The sequence below is a fragment of the Lepidochelys kempii genome, chromosome 1 (assembly GCF_965140285.1).
Source record: "Lepidochelys kempii isolate rLepKem1 chromosome 1, rLepKem1.hap1, whole genome shotgun sequence".
Lineage (NCBI taxonomy): Eukaryota > Metazoa > Chordata > Testudines > Cheloniidae > Lepidochelys > Lepidochelys kempii.
In genome coordinates, this window is record NC_136380.1 from 254329681 (window position 1) to 254347297 (window position 17617).

Consider the following 17617-nt stretch of genomic DNA (forward strand, 5'->3'; position numbering starts at 1 on the left):
GCTGTACAAGCACACACATGAGAAGATTCAATCCTTGCCCTTAAGACCTGGCATCTAAGGCCACAGTCCTATAATCAGAGCTCCATGGCCAGACCCTTGTATCTGCTGGGAGGAGGAATTCGTGAGGGGATAAAGTGTCCACCTGAGTGTATCTGATTCCAGGATTGGGCCTCTGTGTGGGTTCTAACCCTGTCAAGACTTGCACACTTGGTTAACTTTATACATGTGAAGAGTCTCATTGAAATCATGCATAAGTCTTTGCAAGATTGAGGCCTAGAAATGTATGCATAGTGCATTTGTTTCAATTCCCTGGATAATTTTGAAAGCATTTCAGGAGAACAGGGCCCTTGATTTGTCTTGTCATATTAAATTATGTGTCAGAGAAATTATTGGTCTCCATGAAGAAGACTCTTAATGTACATGGACACATCTCACTCAGCCTGTGTAGTTTTTTAAAACAGAAATCTGATAGTTGAAGGTGGGAAGATGATTTGGCTTGTATGTGGGTTTGGGCAAGGTTTGAGTGAAATCCAGCCGAAAGGCCTCTAGCAAAACCTGTGGTTCTGTGTTGTATTGAGAAGAGCGAACGATTATCCAGGGAAATGCCTCGTCTCACTGTGATGAGACGGAGGCGCGGTAATGCGACCCTTTATCTAGTCTGCCGGTACTGGCTTCACGCTGTGCAACCCGAGCCATTGAGTCTTTCTAACTTCCTTTGCCTCGGGTAGCTAGGTGCAGCTGCTGCCCTGCATCTTTGCCGCCTGTGTTAGCCATCATTTTCAGGGTTTACACTGGATCTGGCCACCTGGCATAATGCCCAAGGTGATATTTCGGATAAGCCTTCATCGCTGATGGCATAATTCCAATGAGCAATCCCCGACTTCAGATGTTACACCTCCTCTACCCCAATGAGGTACAGGTTGGACTTTGGGGGGAGACCTCCAATACAAGGGTTCATCAAGTCTGTTCCGATGTTGGACTCTCAGGCTGTCAAGCCTTTGCGGTTGTGCAGGAACAGACCAAATGGCAAATTATTGCTACGGCCGACTGTCTGGCTAAGCACTGAAGAAGAAAAGATTCTATTTAGGGTTGCCAAGTGTCCTGTTTTTGACTGGTCGAAAAGGGACCCTGGTGGCTCCGGTCAGCATCGCTGACTGGCCTGTTAAAAGTCTGGTTGGTGGCACGGCTAAGGCAGGCTCCGTGCCTGTCCTGGCTCCGCAAGGCTCGCAGAAGTGGTGACATGTCCCTGCACCCCAAGGTGCAGGGGCGGCCAGGGAGGCCATGCATGCTGCCTCTGACCTGAGAGCCGGCTCTGCAGCTCCCATTGGCCGAGAACTGCGGCCAATGGGAGTTGCGGTGACTGTGCCTGTGGGTGAGGGCCTCGCACAGAGCCTCCCTGGCTGCCACTGTGCTTAGGAAACAGAGGACATGTTGCTGCTTCTGGGAGCCGCCGCAGGTAAGTGCTGCCCAGAGCCCGCTCTGCACTCCCAACCCCTGCCTGCATCCCAGCCCTGAGCCTCCCCCCCACGCACCCCAACTCCCTCCCATTTTCTGCAGTCAGAAAGTTGGCAAGCCTAATTGTATTATAGACTTCAGATCATTCAAAAGATTTGTATTTACACAAAAGACAAAAAAGCAATTTTGTTATTTTGCAGAGAGCTGGATTGAAAGATGTCTCAATGAAAGTGAAAACAAACGGTATTCCAGTCACACCTCTCTGGGGAATGTTTCTAATGATGAAAGTAAGTAATTTTTCATTCCATTTAAGTGAGGTTATGGGTATGCCCACGTGCAGAAGTTAACTTGTTTAAACATGCCATTGTAACATTGATGCTTACATTCAAAAACTATCTTTATTTCATCATGACATTGAATATATAAAGAAAAAATTACATGCCTTATAATGAGCGTAGGCCTACACTGCAATACAAGGGGCGATTGCAGTTCAGGTAGGAATGCCCATGTTGACAGAGTTAAAAATAGCAGTGCAGACATGGGGTCACCGGCTTCAACAGGGGCTAGCAGCGTAAGTACATACCTTGGATTCTGGCATGTTTGTACAGCCCTTGCTAAAGCCTGGGCTACCGCATCTGTACTGCTATTTTTAGCAGTACGGCAAGCACACCTTGGATCGCAGCATAGGTGTAGACTTAGCGGCACTGTGCTGTTTTTCAAGTTGATGATCTGGTAAATGAAGTGAATCTTGTTGTACAGCACAAAAAGGCAGTTACACTATGCACGTGATTTAAAACTATTAGTTATTATTTGTATTGTGGTAGCAACTACGGACACCAGTCATGGACCAGGATCCCACTGTGCTAGGCACTGTACAGACAGACAGCTGCCCCAAACAGCTTACAATCTAAGGACTGTAAAATAGTGTATATTCAGGTTTCCAAATCCAGTCATTGTTGGAATGAAAGAGTGTTTCAGTTGTGTAGTCCAAAGAGCCGGGTTACTGTGATATCTGATAATTTTATACATGTTTTTCATTAGAATGTTTGCCATTAAAAATGTATTGAAGAGGAAGCAGTGTTGTCTGTTGGTTAGATCAGGATACTCGGAGTCGGGGCTTCAGTAGGGCTCTGTGTGGGCACAGGGGTCTGCCTGAATAGAATAGGTTGCAGGATTTGGGGTCCACTGTATAAAAAGTTATGACCTGTAAAATGCAACTGTCAGGATTAGATCGAGAGCAAAATCTGTTTTGTTTTTGACAGGTGACCACCAGACACTTGGAACACAGAATAAAACAATAAACAGTGGCTTAATAAATCCTTCCTAATGTGTACATTATGTGTTTAAAAATTAGACTCTCTCAGGTTACAATCACATGTTAAATATGCCCTTACCAATGCTACTAATACCTTAAGTTATTAAAAGGACAGTGTCAATTTTAAATCTAGTCAGAAGAAAAAATATTTTAATTATCTTCAGTGATAGCAATTTTAGTTGTTGCTTGTAACAAGTTTAAAAATCAGGCAGAAATGATTTTTAAGGTGTTTCCCTTTAAATTTTTTTTTTTTTAATTCAGCATTTACTTTTCCCCATTTGGGTTTTTTCTTTTCATTGTACTCAATTTGGGGAGAGAAAATAAACATCATAAGTCATTTTCCATCTCTGCATTTTATGTGTTAGCCCATGCTACAATATATGTTTGCATTTCTTACCCTGCAGGCGATTGCTTAGGTCTAAACATAAACACTCTTAACTGAATTTTTTTAAAAAGCTATTTTTTTTACTATGCTTTTAAAAACTCAGAAAAACAACCCTTCCACCCCATATTTTGCATCCAATGTACCTGACTATCTTCCCCCCGTCACACACACACCCTTTTTGCATTAAGGGAGAATTAAATATTCTGAAGTTATCCAGTTGCTATGGTATTGATGATATGACAGTACAATAATTCAGTGGTCCTTTCTACACAGGGTCTCTGCTCCCCTCTGCTCAGGGCTGTAGGGGGACAACCCTCTAATTTAGAAATATGGGAAGAGAAGAATGGTTGGAACCTCCTGACATTTGTTTGTGACCCCGAAATTGAGAACACATGCTGTAATTCACTGAAGCAAACTGATGAGTTTAGCTGAGGACCACTTGTTTGCCAGGATTTATTTTAGAAATTAAGGAGTTCTTCTAACTGAGTTTCTCTGTAAATAATTCTGGCAGATTCACAACAACCATTTGTTTGCCCATGTTTTATATAGACGGAGATCATTAATATCTTATAACCAGGGGTGGCAAGTTTGTAGAAATTTTGGTGGTGCCCAGAACCTGCCCCTGCCCAAACTCAGCCCCCCACCTGCCCAAGGCTCTCGAGGGAGTTTGGGTGGGGGAGGAGGTCTGGGGTGCAGGCCTTAGGCTGGGGGAGGGGATTGGGGTGCAGGGTGCAGGTTCTGGGAGGGAGCTTGGGGATGGGAGGGGGTGCGGAGGGAGGGGGTACAGGGATGAGGGCTGTGGGGTGTGGCTGCAGATGAGGGGTTTGGGGTGTGGGAGGGGCTCAGGGCAAGACTAGGAGTGTGGCGGGTGAGGGCTCTGTCTAGGGCTGAGAGGTTTGCGGGGTTAGAGATGCTCAGGGCTGGGACAGAGGGTTGGAGTGCAGGGGGATGAGGGCTCTGGCTGGGGCTGGAGATGAGGGGTTTGTGGTGCTGGAGGGGGCTCAGGGCTCGGGCAGAAGGTTAGGGTGTGGGGGGATGAGGGCTCTGGGTGGGACTGGGGATAAATGTTTGGGGTGCTGGAGGGGCTCAGGGCTAGGATAGAGGGTTGGGGGTGCGGTGGGGGGATGAAAGCTCTGGCTGGGGGTGTGGACTCTGGGGTGGGGCAGGGCTGGGGATGAGTTTGGGGTGCAGGCAGGCTGCTCCGGGACAGGGGCCAGAGAGGAGGACTCCCCCCAGCCCTTTCCCTGCCAGCAGCAGCGAGCTCTGGGGGAGGAGCCCCCCTTCCCCTCCCCCCCCCGGCAGCACACTCACCCCCACCACTGTCACTGCATGTGCTCCTAGGGCCCCTCTCAGGTCCAGGAATCTCCCTCGCTTCCCCCATGGTGGGTGCCAGGGGATGCTGCGTGCACCTCCTCCCCTGCTGTTGCCCCTAACTGTAGCCTCACTGGGGGTGGGGGATGGGGCTGCCTCCTTGCCCAGTATGGGGCAGGAGCGGTGACTGCAGGCAGAGGGGCCCCCTGTGCTGGTGGAGGGTCCTGCCGGAAAAGGGAAGGGTCTGAGGTGCAAGGGCAGGCTCAGGGTCAGTGTGCCCTGGCAGTGGAGATGGGGGGCACTAGGACCTTGCAGCAGCAGTTGCTGCAGGGAGGCAGCATGGAGCTGCATGGAAGAGGCAGAGACAGGGATGCTCTGCTCCGGGACCCGGGGGGGCGTGCAGGAGGGCTGGGGGCAGCAAGAGGGGGCCGGGGGACACTCAGAGAAGGCACAGGGGGTGGGGGGAGGCAGGTGGGGCTGGGGGAACACCCAGCCCCAAATATTGGTGGAGCTGGGCCCCTGGGCTCTGAATATTGCTGGTGTTAAGGCACCACATGGAGACGTAACTCGCCGCCTATGCTTATAACATCAATTTCACACTGTGTGCTAAACCTGAGTATAGCCATCTTTCAAGTGACGCCTGATATGACTTAATTCCTAATAGCCAAAGAGTTCAGCGCTGAGCAGTCCTGCTTTTCAGAATGCTCACGGTCTCTGCAGGCCCAGTCCAAAGCCCATCAAAGTCAACGGAAAGACTCCCATTGACTTTGGTGAGTTTTGGATCAGGCCCTTAGTCCAAGCCAGTCGGATTCTTTCTTTTAACTTTGAGCTCCGGATCAGGCCCTGTCTGATGAATGCCCTATAGTACGGGTAGCTCTTACTCCAGAGTTTTCTGTTCTGGATCTGCAAAGAGTATGTTGGTGCTGGGCAGGTTTGGGCTTGTTTGATTGGCTAGTCCTTCCACTACAGGTGGAGTTAACTGGTGTCGAGGTCACTTTGGGTAATGTTCTTTTGCTTTATGGCAAGTATTAAACCTCCTCTAACTCCCAGGTGTCCCTTGAGCATCTAAAATGGCCACTTCATTGGTGAGCCAAGGAAATTCCATTTGTATTGTTTATCAGTATTTTGCAATGGGTCTTCCATCTGTATTCCATTGTTTATCAGTGTATTGTAATGGGTCTTCTGAGAATCAGGATCAGGGCAAGAAGTGCCATATTTCAAGTGTCTCTGTGCTGATTCCACTTCCCGATGTGCCTTTAAATACATGAGGAGTGAAAGGAGCTTGTATGAGTGTGTGTCAGTCACTCATATATCTGGTAGCTTGTTGGGCTGATGTGAAGTCATTGGCTCAGCATCCATACCTAATTGCAGGCTTTTCACCTCAGCCACAGCAGTTTTAAGGGTACTTATTCAGACCGTTGGGACTGATTTCTGAACCTCAGGACTTTCTGTGATGCCATGCCTGCAAAACCCACAGCCATAAAAGTGACATTGACTCAATGCACCTAAATTAGCAGATAGATTTTTCTCATTTTTCTTAAATATCTGTAGAAAGGAATTGCCATAGCTAATCAGAACTGAGGTCCCCATCTAATCCAGTATCATGTCTTCCACAGTGTCTCATATCCGATATCTCCGAAGACATTTGCAAAAAACCACAAAGTGGGCAATTATGGTATAATCCATCCTTGAGAGAAACTTCTTCCTAACTTCACGTTAATTAGAGGTGGGGTTATGCCTTGAAGCAGAAGGGTTTATATCCCTTAAAAGTCTTCCCTCCCCCCCCCCCCCCCGCCATGTAATGTGACTGGTGATGGTTTTTGTCCATATAAATGTCTTACTGCCTTTTTTGAATTCTGTTTAGTTCTTGACTTTAGTGATAATTGTGGCAGTGAGTTCTGTCAGCTGATTTTATTGTCACAGCCCCTGGTAAAGCTGCCCCTGCCAGAGACACACCAGGCTGCTGTCTTGGGCCCACACACTGAGCCGTTGTGCTTTTAAGCTTCCTGTGTCTGAGCAGAGCCCAGGTACTGCCTCTGGCTTTGGGTCTCTAGGCACACTCCTGGGGTGCAGATCCTCTATCCAGCACCCCCTTCTGAGAGCTGAGCCTAGGCCCTGTGACTAGAGCCAGCTTGCCCAGGCTCTCCAGTAGCTTAAGCATGCCCCTCCCAGAGCACCAACTTTGAGGGCACTGTGGCTTATGGTTACCCCTTCGGGGACACGAGAGAGATGAAAGCACATAACACACAGACTGTGCAAAGGTTCCAAAACCAATTGCTCTTTACTTTGGATAGCAAAAGAACTATACAGATCCAGCCAGAGCAATAAAATATGTATATGCTATTCCCTCCATCACTTCCCTCCCCATCCTGGAGTATTCTTCAGGGTGTGAGTCAGTGTCTTTGCAGGGCCAAGTTTCCCCTCTGGGATTTCATTCTTCCAGGTCAGGCAGCTCTATGATAAAGAGGAGAAGCCCATCTTGAAGGAGGGGAGTCCTGAAGAGGGGACCTGGAAGTCCAGAAAGATACTGACCCAAATCCTGAAGAACACTCCAGAGTGGAGAGGAAAGTGAGGCAGGAAATGGCATATTGGCGTATTTTGTTTTGTCTGGATCTGTACATGTCTTGTGCTATCTCAAGTGAAAGAATGTTTGTTCTTGTGAGCACCCTGTTTGCCTTTCACTATAGTTTTCCCAGCCTTGTTTCCAAGGTTTTGCTTTTAGTGAGGCTTTGGGCAAAAGCTATACAGTTCATTTCCCCCCGACACATCTTTCCTATAGTTAGATTATGCTCATAAAACCAATACCCTGTCCAAGACCACAGCCTGAGAAAATAGGTCTTTCCCTAGGGGTCTTTCCCCAGCCATTTTCCCTCTTCCCCCACCCTGCCCATCAAGGCTGCTGTACTCCCCTGCTTCTTTGTGGAAGACAGGGATGACTAGTACTAGTCGAACTGTGTAGCTGCAGATTGACCAGCTTCTCTGCCCCCCCGCTTACCCTGTTTACCCTTCATTCAGGGTCTTTTCTGCGCATAGCTGGCACATAGTATTTGGCCTAGCATCAGTGTTCTAGATTAATGCCTTATCAGCTTCCAGTTTTCTAATACCTGCTCTCCCATTGTTCAAAAATTCTAGTAAAAGGGAATGGCATCATCTCCTGTCAAGTAAACGAAATGAAATAACTTTTATTGTTTCCTCTGCTTTGGCATATTCTACAGAACAGCAGGATTTGGGGATGGGATATTACAATTTAGGGTTTTCTGAAGGTTTCAGCTTTAATGTTCTGTGGCAGAATTATAGAATCATAGAAATGTGGGGCTGGAAGGAACCTTGAAACATCAAGTCCATCCCCCAGTGTTGAGGCAGGAACAAGTAAACCTAGACCATCCCTGACAGGAGTTTTTAAGAATAGGTTGGACAAACCTTCAATGATGAGGATTCCAGAACCTCCCTGAGAAGCCTGTTCCAGTGCTTCATTAATCTTGTAGTCAGAAAGTTCTAACCTAAATTCCCCTTACTGCAAATTAAATCCATTACTACTATACATGCTATAAAACCACTATACAGAGGTATGTTGGAAATATTCCTTGAGTTGGAGATAGTCGAAAATAGGGCCTCTCGGGGCCTCTCCTTCTGCCCCTCCACCCCCACAAACATGATACAGTTCTGTGACCTAGAATCCTATTTTCGACGTCTCCGACTCAAGGAATATTTCCAACATACCTCTGAACAACATACTAATCCACAGAGACCTCCCTACCAACACTACAAAAAAAAGGATTCTAGGTGGACTCCTCCTGAAGGTCGAAACAGCAGACTGGACTTCTACATAGAGTGCTTCCGCCAACATGCACGGGCTGAAATTGTGGAAAAGCAACATCACTTGCCCCATAACCTCAGCCGTGCAGAATACAACGCCATCCACAGCCTCAGAAACAATTCTGACATCATAATCAAAAAGGCTGACAAAGGAGGTGCTGTTGTCATCGTGAATAGGTTGGAATATGAACAAGAGGCTGCTCGGCAGCTCTCCAACACCACTTTCTACAAGCCATTACCCTCTGATCCCACTGAGAGTTACCAAAAGAAACTACAGCATTTGCTCAAGAAAATCCCTGAAAAAGCACAAGATCAAATCCGCACAGACACACCCCTGGAACCCCGACCTGGGATATTCTATCTACTACCCAAGATCCATAAACATGGAAATCCTGGGCGCCCCATCATCTCAGGCATTGGCACCCTGACAGCAGGATTGTCTGTCTATGTAGACTCCCTCCTCAGGCCCTACGCTACCAGCACTCCCAGCTACCTTCAAGACACCACTGACTTCCTGAGGAAACTACAATCCATCGGTGATCTTCCTGATAACACCATCCTGGCCACTATGGATGTAGAAGCCCTCTACACCAACATTCCACACAAAGATGGACTACAAGCCGTCAAGAACATTATCCCCGATAATGTCACGGCTAACCTGGTGGTTGAACTTTGTGACTTTGTCCTTACCCATAACTATTTTACATTTGGGGACAATGTATACCTTCAGATCAGCGGCACTGCTATGGGTACCCGCATGGCCCCACAGTATGCCAACATTTTTATGGCTGACTTAGAACACTGCTTCCTCAGCTCTCGTCCCCTAACGCCCCTACTCTACTTGCGCTATATTGATGACATCTTCATCATCTGGACCCATGGAAAAGAAGCTCTTGAGGAATTCCACCATGATTTCAACAATTTCCATCCCACCACCAACCTCAGCCTGGTCCAGTCCACACAAGAGATCCACTTCCTGGACACTACAGTGCTAATAAACGATGGTCACATAAACACCACCCTACACCGGAAACCTACTGACCGCTATTCCTACCTATATGCCTCCAGCTTTCACCCTGACCGCACCACACGATCCATCGTCTACAGCCAAGCTCTGCGATACAACCGCATTTGCTCCAACCCCTCAGACAGAGACAAACACCTACAAGATCTCTATCAAGCATTCTTACAACTACAATACCCACCTGCGGAAGTGAAGAAACAGATTGATAGAGCCAGAAGAGTTCCCAGAAGTCTCCTACTACAGGACAGGCCTAACAAAGAAAATAACAGAATGCCACTAGCTGTCACCTTCAGCCCCCAACTAAAACCCCTCCAACGCATTATTAAGGATCTACAACCTATCCTGAAGGATGACCCAACACTCTCACAAATCTTGGGAGACAGGCCAGTCCTTGCCTACAGACAGCCCCCCAACCTGAAGCAAATACTCACCAGCAACCACATACCACACAACAGAAGCACTAACCCAGGAACCTATCCTTGCAACAAAGCCCGTTGCCAACTGTGCCCACATATCTATTCAGGGGACACCATCACAGGGCCTAATAACATCAGCCACACTATCAGAGGCTCGTTCACCTGCACATCCACCAATGTGATATATGCCATCATGTGCCAGCAATGCCCCTCTGCCATGTACATTGGTCAAACTGGACAATCTCTATGTAAAAGAATAAATGGACACAAATCAGATGTCAAGAATTATAACATTCATAAACCAGTCGGAGAACACTTCAATCTCTCTGGTCACGCGATTAAAGACATGAAAGTTGTGATATTACAACAAAAAAACTTCAAATCTAGACTCCAGCGAGAAACTGTTGAATTGGAATTCATTTGCAAATTTGATACAATTATCTTAGGCTTGAATAGAGACTGGGAGTGGCTAAGTCATTATGCAAGGTAACCTATTTCCCCTTGTTTTTTCCTACCCCCTCCCCTCCTCAGACATTCTTGTTAAACCCTGGATTTGTGCTGGAAATGGCCCACCTTGATTATCATACACATTGTAAGGAGAGTGGTCACTTTAGATAAGCTATTACCAGCAGGAGAGTGAGTTTGTGTGTGTGTGTGTGAGAAAACCTGGATTTGTGCTGGAAATGGCCCAACTTGATGATCATACACATTGTAAGGAGAGTGATCACTTTAGATAACGCTATTACCAGCAGGAGAGTGGGGAGGGAGGAGGTATTTTTTCATGCTTTGTGTGTATATAAAAAGATCTTCTACACTTTCCACAGTATGCATCCGATGAAGTGAGCTGTAGCTCACGAAAGCTTATGCTCAAATAAATTGGTTAGTCTCTAAGGTGCCACAAGTACTCCTTTTCTTTTTGCGAATACAGACTAACACGGCTGTTACTCTGAAACCTGTCATTATAAATTAAGCACTGCTTCCAAGTGTTAGAAAGGAATGAAAAATGATTGCAGGATTCATATATATTATTGTTCTGGAACCAGCAACAGCTCCTTCAGATCTCAGTTTCTTGATTTTACTGTGATGTAACTGAAACCAGTGTGTGGGCTGCAAAGTCTGAAAGGAGGAACCCAGGAACAGACAACCTTAGGAGAAGGTTTTACCTGGGGTTTGTGATCTTATCATTAATTTTTGGTGTTAATAAAATTAAGTGCATTGGAGGAATGAGTTTGGACTATTCATAGTGTATAAATTGTGCTTGCTATCAGATTGGATAAGGCACCTGTTCATAGTTCCTTACATGAAAACACAGCAACTAAATGGATGGGGGTAGTGACTATACTGCTGTATAATTTAGATATTGGTAAGATATTTCATACAGTTCCACGTGATATCCTAAGGGAAAATTAAACCAAGCTGGCATAGATGAAAATATAATAAGCATCTAAAGATAGTCCATTGAACAAAACAGAAAGAATACATTTAAAAGTTGAAGTCTGTGGAGGGAATAGCATCCACTGGGTTTCACGGGTCAGATACTTGTTCCCATTTTGTTTACCATCTTTGTTAATAAATTAGACAATAAAATAGAAAGTACTAAGTTAATGTTTGACCTTACATCTGGGGAGAATAAACCTGAACATAACAGGAAGAGGAGGCTTAGGGACAAATTTTGGCCTCTTGTGCATGGCTCTGAAATAATAACTGAGGCCACCTTTATGCATCTGTTTATAGATTTTATGTCTTAAAAATCAGCAGCATTGGAAAAGACATTGGTGTGCAAAAAAGCTAGATAGTGCCATATTGTAGGGGGACTGGTAGTGATATCTGTACTTGGGTTGCCAAACACTTTCCATTATGAAAGATTCTTGTGATCTGTTCTCTGCAAACTCTCTGACCTCTATTGTTTGCAGAACACTTTTAATGTTCAACGGGAGGGTTGCCCTCCAGCTACAGAAGTGTCTCTTCTTTGTCTCACAAAATTCTGTTTACATTTTGCTGAGATATAAACTGCTAAAAACGGCCATTTCCCTTCTCTCATTCATTTTCCCTCAGGGAAATGTTGGCAGCCTGCTGGAATAACCACACACATACTCAATTCTAAGGGTCTGTCTACACTGAAATGCTACAGCAGCACTGCAGCTGTGTTGCTATATGCCACTGTGGTGTAGACATTTATAACAGCAATGGAAGGGTTCTTCAGTCACTATAGTAAATCCAAAAAGAAAAGGAGTACTTGTGGCACCTTAGAGACTAACCAATTTATTTGAGCATGAGCTTTCGTGAGCTACAGCTCACTTCATCGGATGAAAGCTCATGCTCAAATAAATTGGTTAGTCTCTAAGGTGCCACAAGTACTCCTTTTCTTTTTGCGAATACAGACTAACACGGCTGTTACTCTGAAACCTATAGTAAATCCACCTTCCTGAGGGGCAGTAGCTAGCTCAACAGAAGAATTTTTCCATCGACCTATTGGTGTTTACGTGGGGTTTAGGTTGATTTAATGACATCGAATGGGATGTGAAATTTTTTGCAAACCTGAACGATGTCGGTTAAGCTAACCTAACTTAGTAGTGTAGACCTGCCCTGAGGCTGACCTCACGCTGCCCATGTCAAAGCTGCAGCAGACTGTGTCCTGGGAACGTCTGGGAGATTCCAGAGCGGCTGTCATGGGGGAAAACTAGGTTGGGCTCCCCTTCCCTTCCCTCCCTGGGTGTGGTCCGTAACCCCTCTGCGAGCACCATATTGGGCAGAAACCAGCTGGGTGCCCCCTGAGACCCAGCAGCATGTTTGCTCCCCATTCCCCAGGGGCACCTCAAGGGGCTGGACCTTGTCAACTTCCAGGACAGAGAGAGAGAGAGTCCCTCAGGGCAGACTCCCCCGGTGAGGGAGTTGTTACAGTTGCACATAACAGGTTTTGTTTTCACCCTTTTCCTTTTCAAATAAGCCCCGTGAAATTACCTTTTTAAAAACTGTATTTAAACTTGTGCAGCTGTCCTGTGCGCGGAATGAGGCAGGTGTCCTGTGGAAAAAAGCAGTATGTGGTAATGTAATTAAAGACTGTATAATATGCCTATGCACAAGGGGACAGAATTAAGGTTGCACAGATGAGCATAAATCTGACGTTTCCTAATTTTCAAGTGAGAACATTCCTTTAATATAACCTAAATCAGTCCCCTTTAAGGAAGTTTTAAGTTCAACACTCAAAACATTCAAAAATCACTTTTGAAAATTTTGGCCTAAGTGCTGGGCAGTATTAAGTAGAGTAGTGTTTCCCCATGTGTTTTCTGAACCCGCCTGGCTTAGCTGAGTAGGAGGAAGGGCACGGAGAGAGTCTACAGTTTCTGCTTTCATTTGAAAAAATGTTGGTCTCCTACTATGATGATTGCAAAGAAAACCTTCAAAAGGTGAAGTGAGTGTAACTGAAGGAATGTAGGAGTTTGCAGACAGTCAGAAACAATAGCTCTAAGATGTGAGCTGAGCCATTCATTTAAGTGGGTGCTAACTGGGATGGTGATACTTTAAATGGCATCATTGTTAATTATTTCACTGCTCATCAAAGCATGTAAGAAAGGAGAGGAAGCAATATTGCCAGTTTTTGTGATTGTGATTTTTTTATCTCAAGTATTGAGGTATCTAGTGTTTTATTTTAATTCCCAACTTCTGGAGTCCTGTGATTATGGGAGGCTCTCCACTTTCAGGTTTTTTTAAAAATCCAAATTTCTAGCCCTTGTGGTACAGCAAGAACCTGGAAAATGTGGCACTTCATGATTCAGAAACCTGGGGGCAAATATTTGTTGGTTTGTTGTTGGTTTTGTTTTGGCCTCTGACTCATGGGTTTTGAACATTAGGAGTTGACAGGGCTGAGGAAGTATTATATTAAGAAGATCTACACCATTTCCCCAAATGGGTGTGGGGGAGCTAGGAGGACTAGCCAGGAGAAGTGTGGAAGATGTATAAAATTAAGCTGTGTAGCAACACATTGCAGAATGGTGCGGGCCAAAGTTCTAGCAAATAGGCTGGCTAACACAGGGGGTGAATGCAGTCCTCAAGAAGTACCCAATAAGATCAGGAACTACCACTAGGTGCCATTCTGGCTCCCGCAGAAAGTGCCAAAAAGGCATTCGAGAGCATTCTGGCATGACTCAATAGTTAGTTAGTATCCATTATGCCTCTGGCATTTAGGGCAGCAATGAAGCTCCTCCATTCCTGTGTGTTTCTGGCAAGTCTTTCAATGGTTCCCCAGGCGTGCCCCAGGTTTTTCAGCTCAACTTCCACAGCTCTTTGCCATGTCATTTTCAGGCAGCCTTGTTTTCGCCTGCCTTCAGATCTCCGTCTTATTGCTATTCTGGTGATGGAATCGGTTTCCATCAGAAGCACATGGTCAATCCGTCTCCAGCGCCTCCTGGTAATGATGGTGCTCATATCTGCTTGGCTGCAGTGTGTGAATAGGTCTCGGTTTGAGATTGTTCTGGGCCAAAAGATTCGGAGGATTTTTCTGAGACAGGTTGTATGGAATGAAGATAGTTTGGACATATACTTTGTCATTCCCCTGCATTCTGCACTCTAAAGCAAGGTTGAAAGTACACAGCTCTGATAAATCTTGAGTTTGGTTTTGGTGTGGTATTTTGATGATTTCCAGAGTCTGTGCCGGGGAGGGGGGCTTTTTGCTCCTGGCAGGTTCAACCAGGCTGGATTGGTCTGTGCGGGAGGGACCAGACAAAACAGACACCCTGGTCCTCCAGGTTGGGGGTTAGGCACAGGGCTAATAACCCTGTCCCATAAAAACCAAAATATATTATGGAAACAGCGCAGAGAAATTGACCATTACTGCATGTGATGGCCTTCAGACATGACTCAAGGGCTGGGTTAAATTGTGAATATTCTGTAGTCAATCCTGCATATTGAGGAGATGTGCTGTCTGATCTATGGTCCATGTACTGTTACAAACTAGGAAATGATGAACCTCAATATCAATACATCTGGGGGTTCTGGTGACAGCAGAGATGTACTGTACATTACTTAAAAATCCCTTCTGAGGGGGAGTCTGATACCATCTAACACCCCTGAGTATGTACAGCCTTGCAAGTCACATTTGCCCAGGAATTATTTTAAATTTATTTTCTAACTGTTATAAGAATTAGTGGGACTTGAGGAACAGTTGCTCCATTATCTCGAGTGGTTGTGTGCTGTGGTGCTGAAGGTCCCAGATTCTGACTCTTCTTATGACCACGTTGGGGTGGGGGGTTTGTTACATATGACATAACAATAATCCCTATACACAATTCCTCTCTAATGGTCAGGGCCTGCTGCAAGCAAAATATGCATAGTTTTGGCAGCATGTATGTGAACTAGTCTAGGGGGACCGTTTTACACATTTCCAGAGTTTAGTCTCTATTTTTGGAAGGCTGTGAAGTCTGACAGAATTCTTTGAATAGATGGTTCCTTATCAGCTCACAAATGCTTGAGCAATTCCCACTGAAATGACATACCATTTTTTATTTCTCAATAGATGAGGAAAAAGAAAATAACAGAGCATCCAAACCACACTCAACTCCAGCTACTCTGCAATGGTAAGACTCCTTTTTTTAAAAAAACCCTTTGATAATTCCTTATCATTTTCATGCTCTGTCCCCAAGTAAAAAGATTGTAGGTCTGAGAAACCTCACAAAGCAATAGTGTTTTCACTGCATGTGGGCATTCTATGCAGTTACACTCTATATGATAATGTGTCTTGCTGGTTGTCCTAATTATGCTTTTTGTACACGGAGCAAGTTCCGATCCAGTTTGCATAAGTCTTTTGGGCAGATGTATTTGCCACCTAAGCAATGAGGGTTTTGGTTTGTTTTGTTTAATTTTAAAAAGATAAAGAAAAATAAATGCCAAGGGTTTTTCAGTTTTCAAGACCCTGATTCAGCAAAGCACTCAACCAGGTGCTTATGTTCATCCCTGTTAGATTTAGGGTTGCCAGGTGTCCGGTAGGGAATGCCTGGTTAAAAAGGGACCCTGGTGGCTCCAGTCAGCACCACTAACCGGGCTGTTAAAAGTCCAGGTGGCGCGAGGCTGGCAGGCTCCCTACCTGGCTCTATGTGGCTCCCCGGAAGCGGCGACATGTCCCTCAGCTTCGAGGCAGAGAGATGGCCACGGGGGCTCCATGCACTGCCCCGCCCAGAGCAATGGCTCCGCAGCTTCCATTGGCCAGGAACCACGGCCAATGGGAGCTTTGGGGGCGGCGCCTGTGGGTGGAGGCAGTGCGTAGAGACGCCTGGCTGTGCTCCGCCTAGGAGCCAAAGGACATGTCACTGCTTGCGGGGAGCCGTCTGAGATGAGCGCTGCTCGGAACCCACACCCTGAAACCTCTTCTACACCCCAATGCCCAGCCCTGAGCCCCCTCCTGCATTCAAAGTCCCTCCCAGTGCCTGCACCCTGAACTCCCTCCTGTGCCCCAACCCCCTTCCTCCACTCGGAACTCCCTCCTGCACGCTGAATCCCACGGCCCCAGCCTGGAGCTCCCTCCTATACCCCAAACCTCTCATCCCCAGCCCACCGCAGAGCCTGCACCCCCTGCCCCAGTCCAGGTCCCCCTCCTGCACTCTGAACCCCTTATTTCTGGCCCCACCCCGAAGCCTGGACCCCCAGCCCAGAGTCCATACTCCCTGCCACACCCCAAACCCTTCATCCCCAGCCTGGAGCTCCCTTCTGCACCCCGAAACCTCGGCCCGAGCCTCACCCCAGAGCCTGCATCCCCAGCCAACACCCTCACCCCCTCCCACAACCCAACCCCCTGCCCCAGCCCGGTGAAAATGAGCAAGTGAGTGAGGGTGGGGGAGAGCGAGCGACAGAGGGATGGGAGGATGGAGTGAATGGGAGTGGAGCCTTGGAGAAGGGGTGGGGCCTCAGGGCAGGGGGTGGGGCAAGGGTGTTGGGTTTTGTGCAAATAGGAAGCTGGCAACAATAGTTAGATGCGGTCCAAATGCTTTAAGGTAGAGGAGGAAAAAGAACAGCTGGAGTTTGACTGTGTGATTCACCTCACATGTCATAATCCCACCAGGGAGAAGGAGGACAGGAAGGAGTGAGAGGAGAAATTAGGTGGTGGAGCAGGGAGGGAGGGGGCAAGGAGGGGCAAGGTTGAAAGTAGATGAGAATGCATTAGAGCATTATTGTGTCTTGTACTGTGAATAAGTGAGGGATGGTCCACCTGTCCACACTTATTTACTGCAGCATTTTCATTTGTGTTACGATGACACAATCTTCTGAGCTCTATTTCTGTAGCTTGTGTCTTCTACTTTGGTTGTCTTTTTATTTTTGTTAGTTTTATTTCAGAGAGAGTTGAGGACACAAAGTGCCTTGCAGGAAGTGCTCTGCATCTCATAGGATTGGGCTCTAGAATTGTGATCTGAAGTCAACTGAAACAGTCATTGGACTTTGGATTGGACCCTAGGTACCCTGTTGGAAATCAGTGTCCCCGGACTTGTTTTAATACTTTCCAAAGCAAATAACTTGAGGGGCTATTGTTATCTCCACTCTACTTCAGCTATCAGTAATTTTCAGTATGTCAGGTAACAAATGGATTATTGCCATACAATATCTCACTTAGCAAAATGTTGGAATACTTACCTTGTTGTGTCAGCCTCTTGAGACTCATGTCTTTAAAGGGACATCAAGCAAAGAGCCAGTTTTCAAACAAGAGTACCCAATTTTGCACTTGGACCCTTAGATTGTCACTTAGGCACTCAAATACCCATTTTAGGTTTCTAAATGCTAATTTGAGCACCCAATTGCAAAATTTGGGGGTTCTCATTTATCCATCCCAGTATAAAAATTGGGTTGGTGGTCTACCTCCAACATGCTTCACTGTAGACCTGAATGAATACGTTGCTAAGAATAATCTATCC

At 46.3% G+C, this 17617-nt stretch overlaps 1 protein-coding gene across 4 annotated transcripts in view; it reads left to right on the top strand.

The window, feature by feature from the left end:
* The window catches only part of RFX4 (regulatory factor X4), a 129920-nt gene that overhangs the window by 24903 nt on the left and 87400 nt on the right, over nt 1-17617 (top strand). For 3 of the 4 annotated variants that reach the window (XM_073324380.2, XM_073324390.2, XM_073324399.2), the window contains exons 2-3: nt 1656-1742; nt 15235-15295. In XM_073324380.2, coding sequence (XP_073180481.2) covers nt 1656-1742; nt 15235-15295 — 148 coding nt within the window. Of the gene's footprint in view, nt 1-1655; nt 1743-15234; nt 15296-17617 lie in introns of those variants that run through there. The other variant, XM_073324417.2, reaches the window with a different exon arrangement.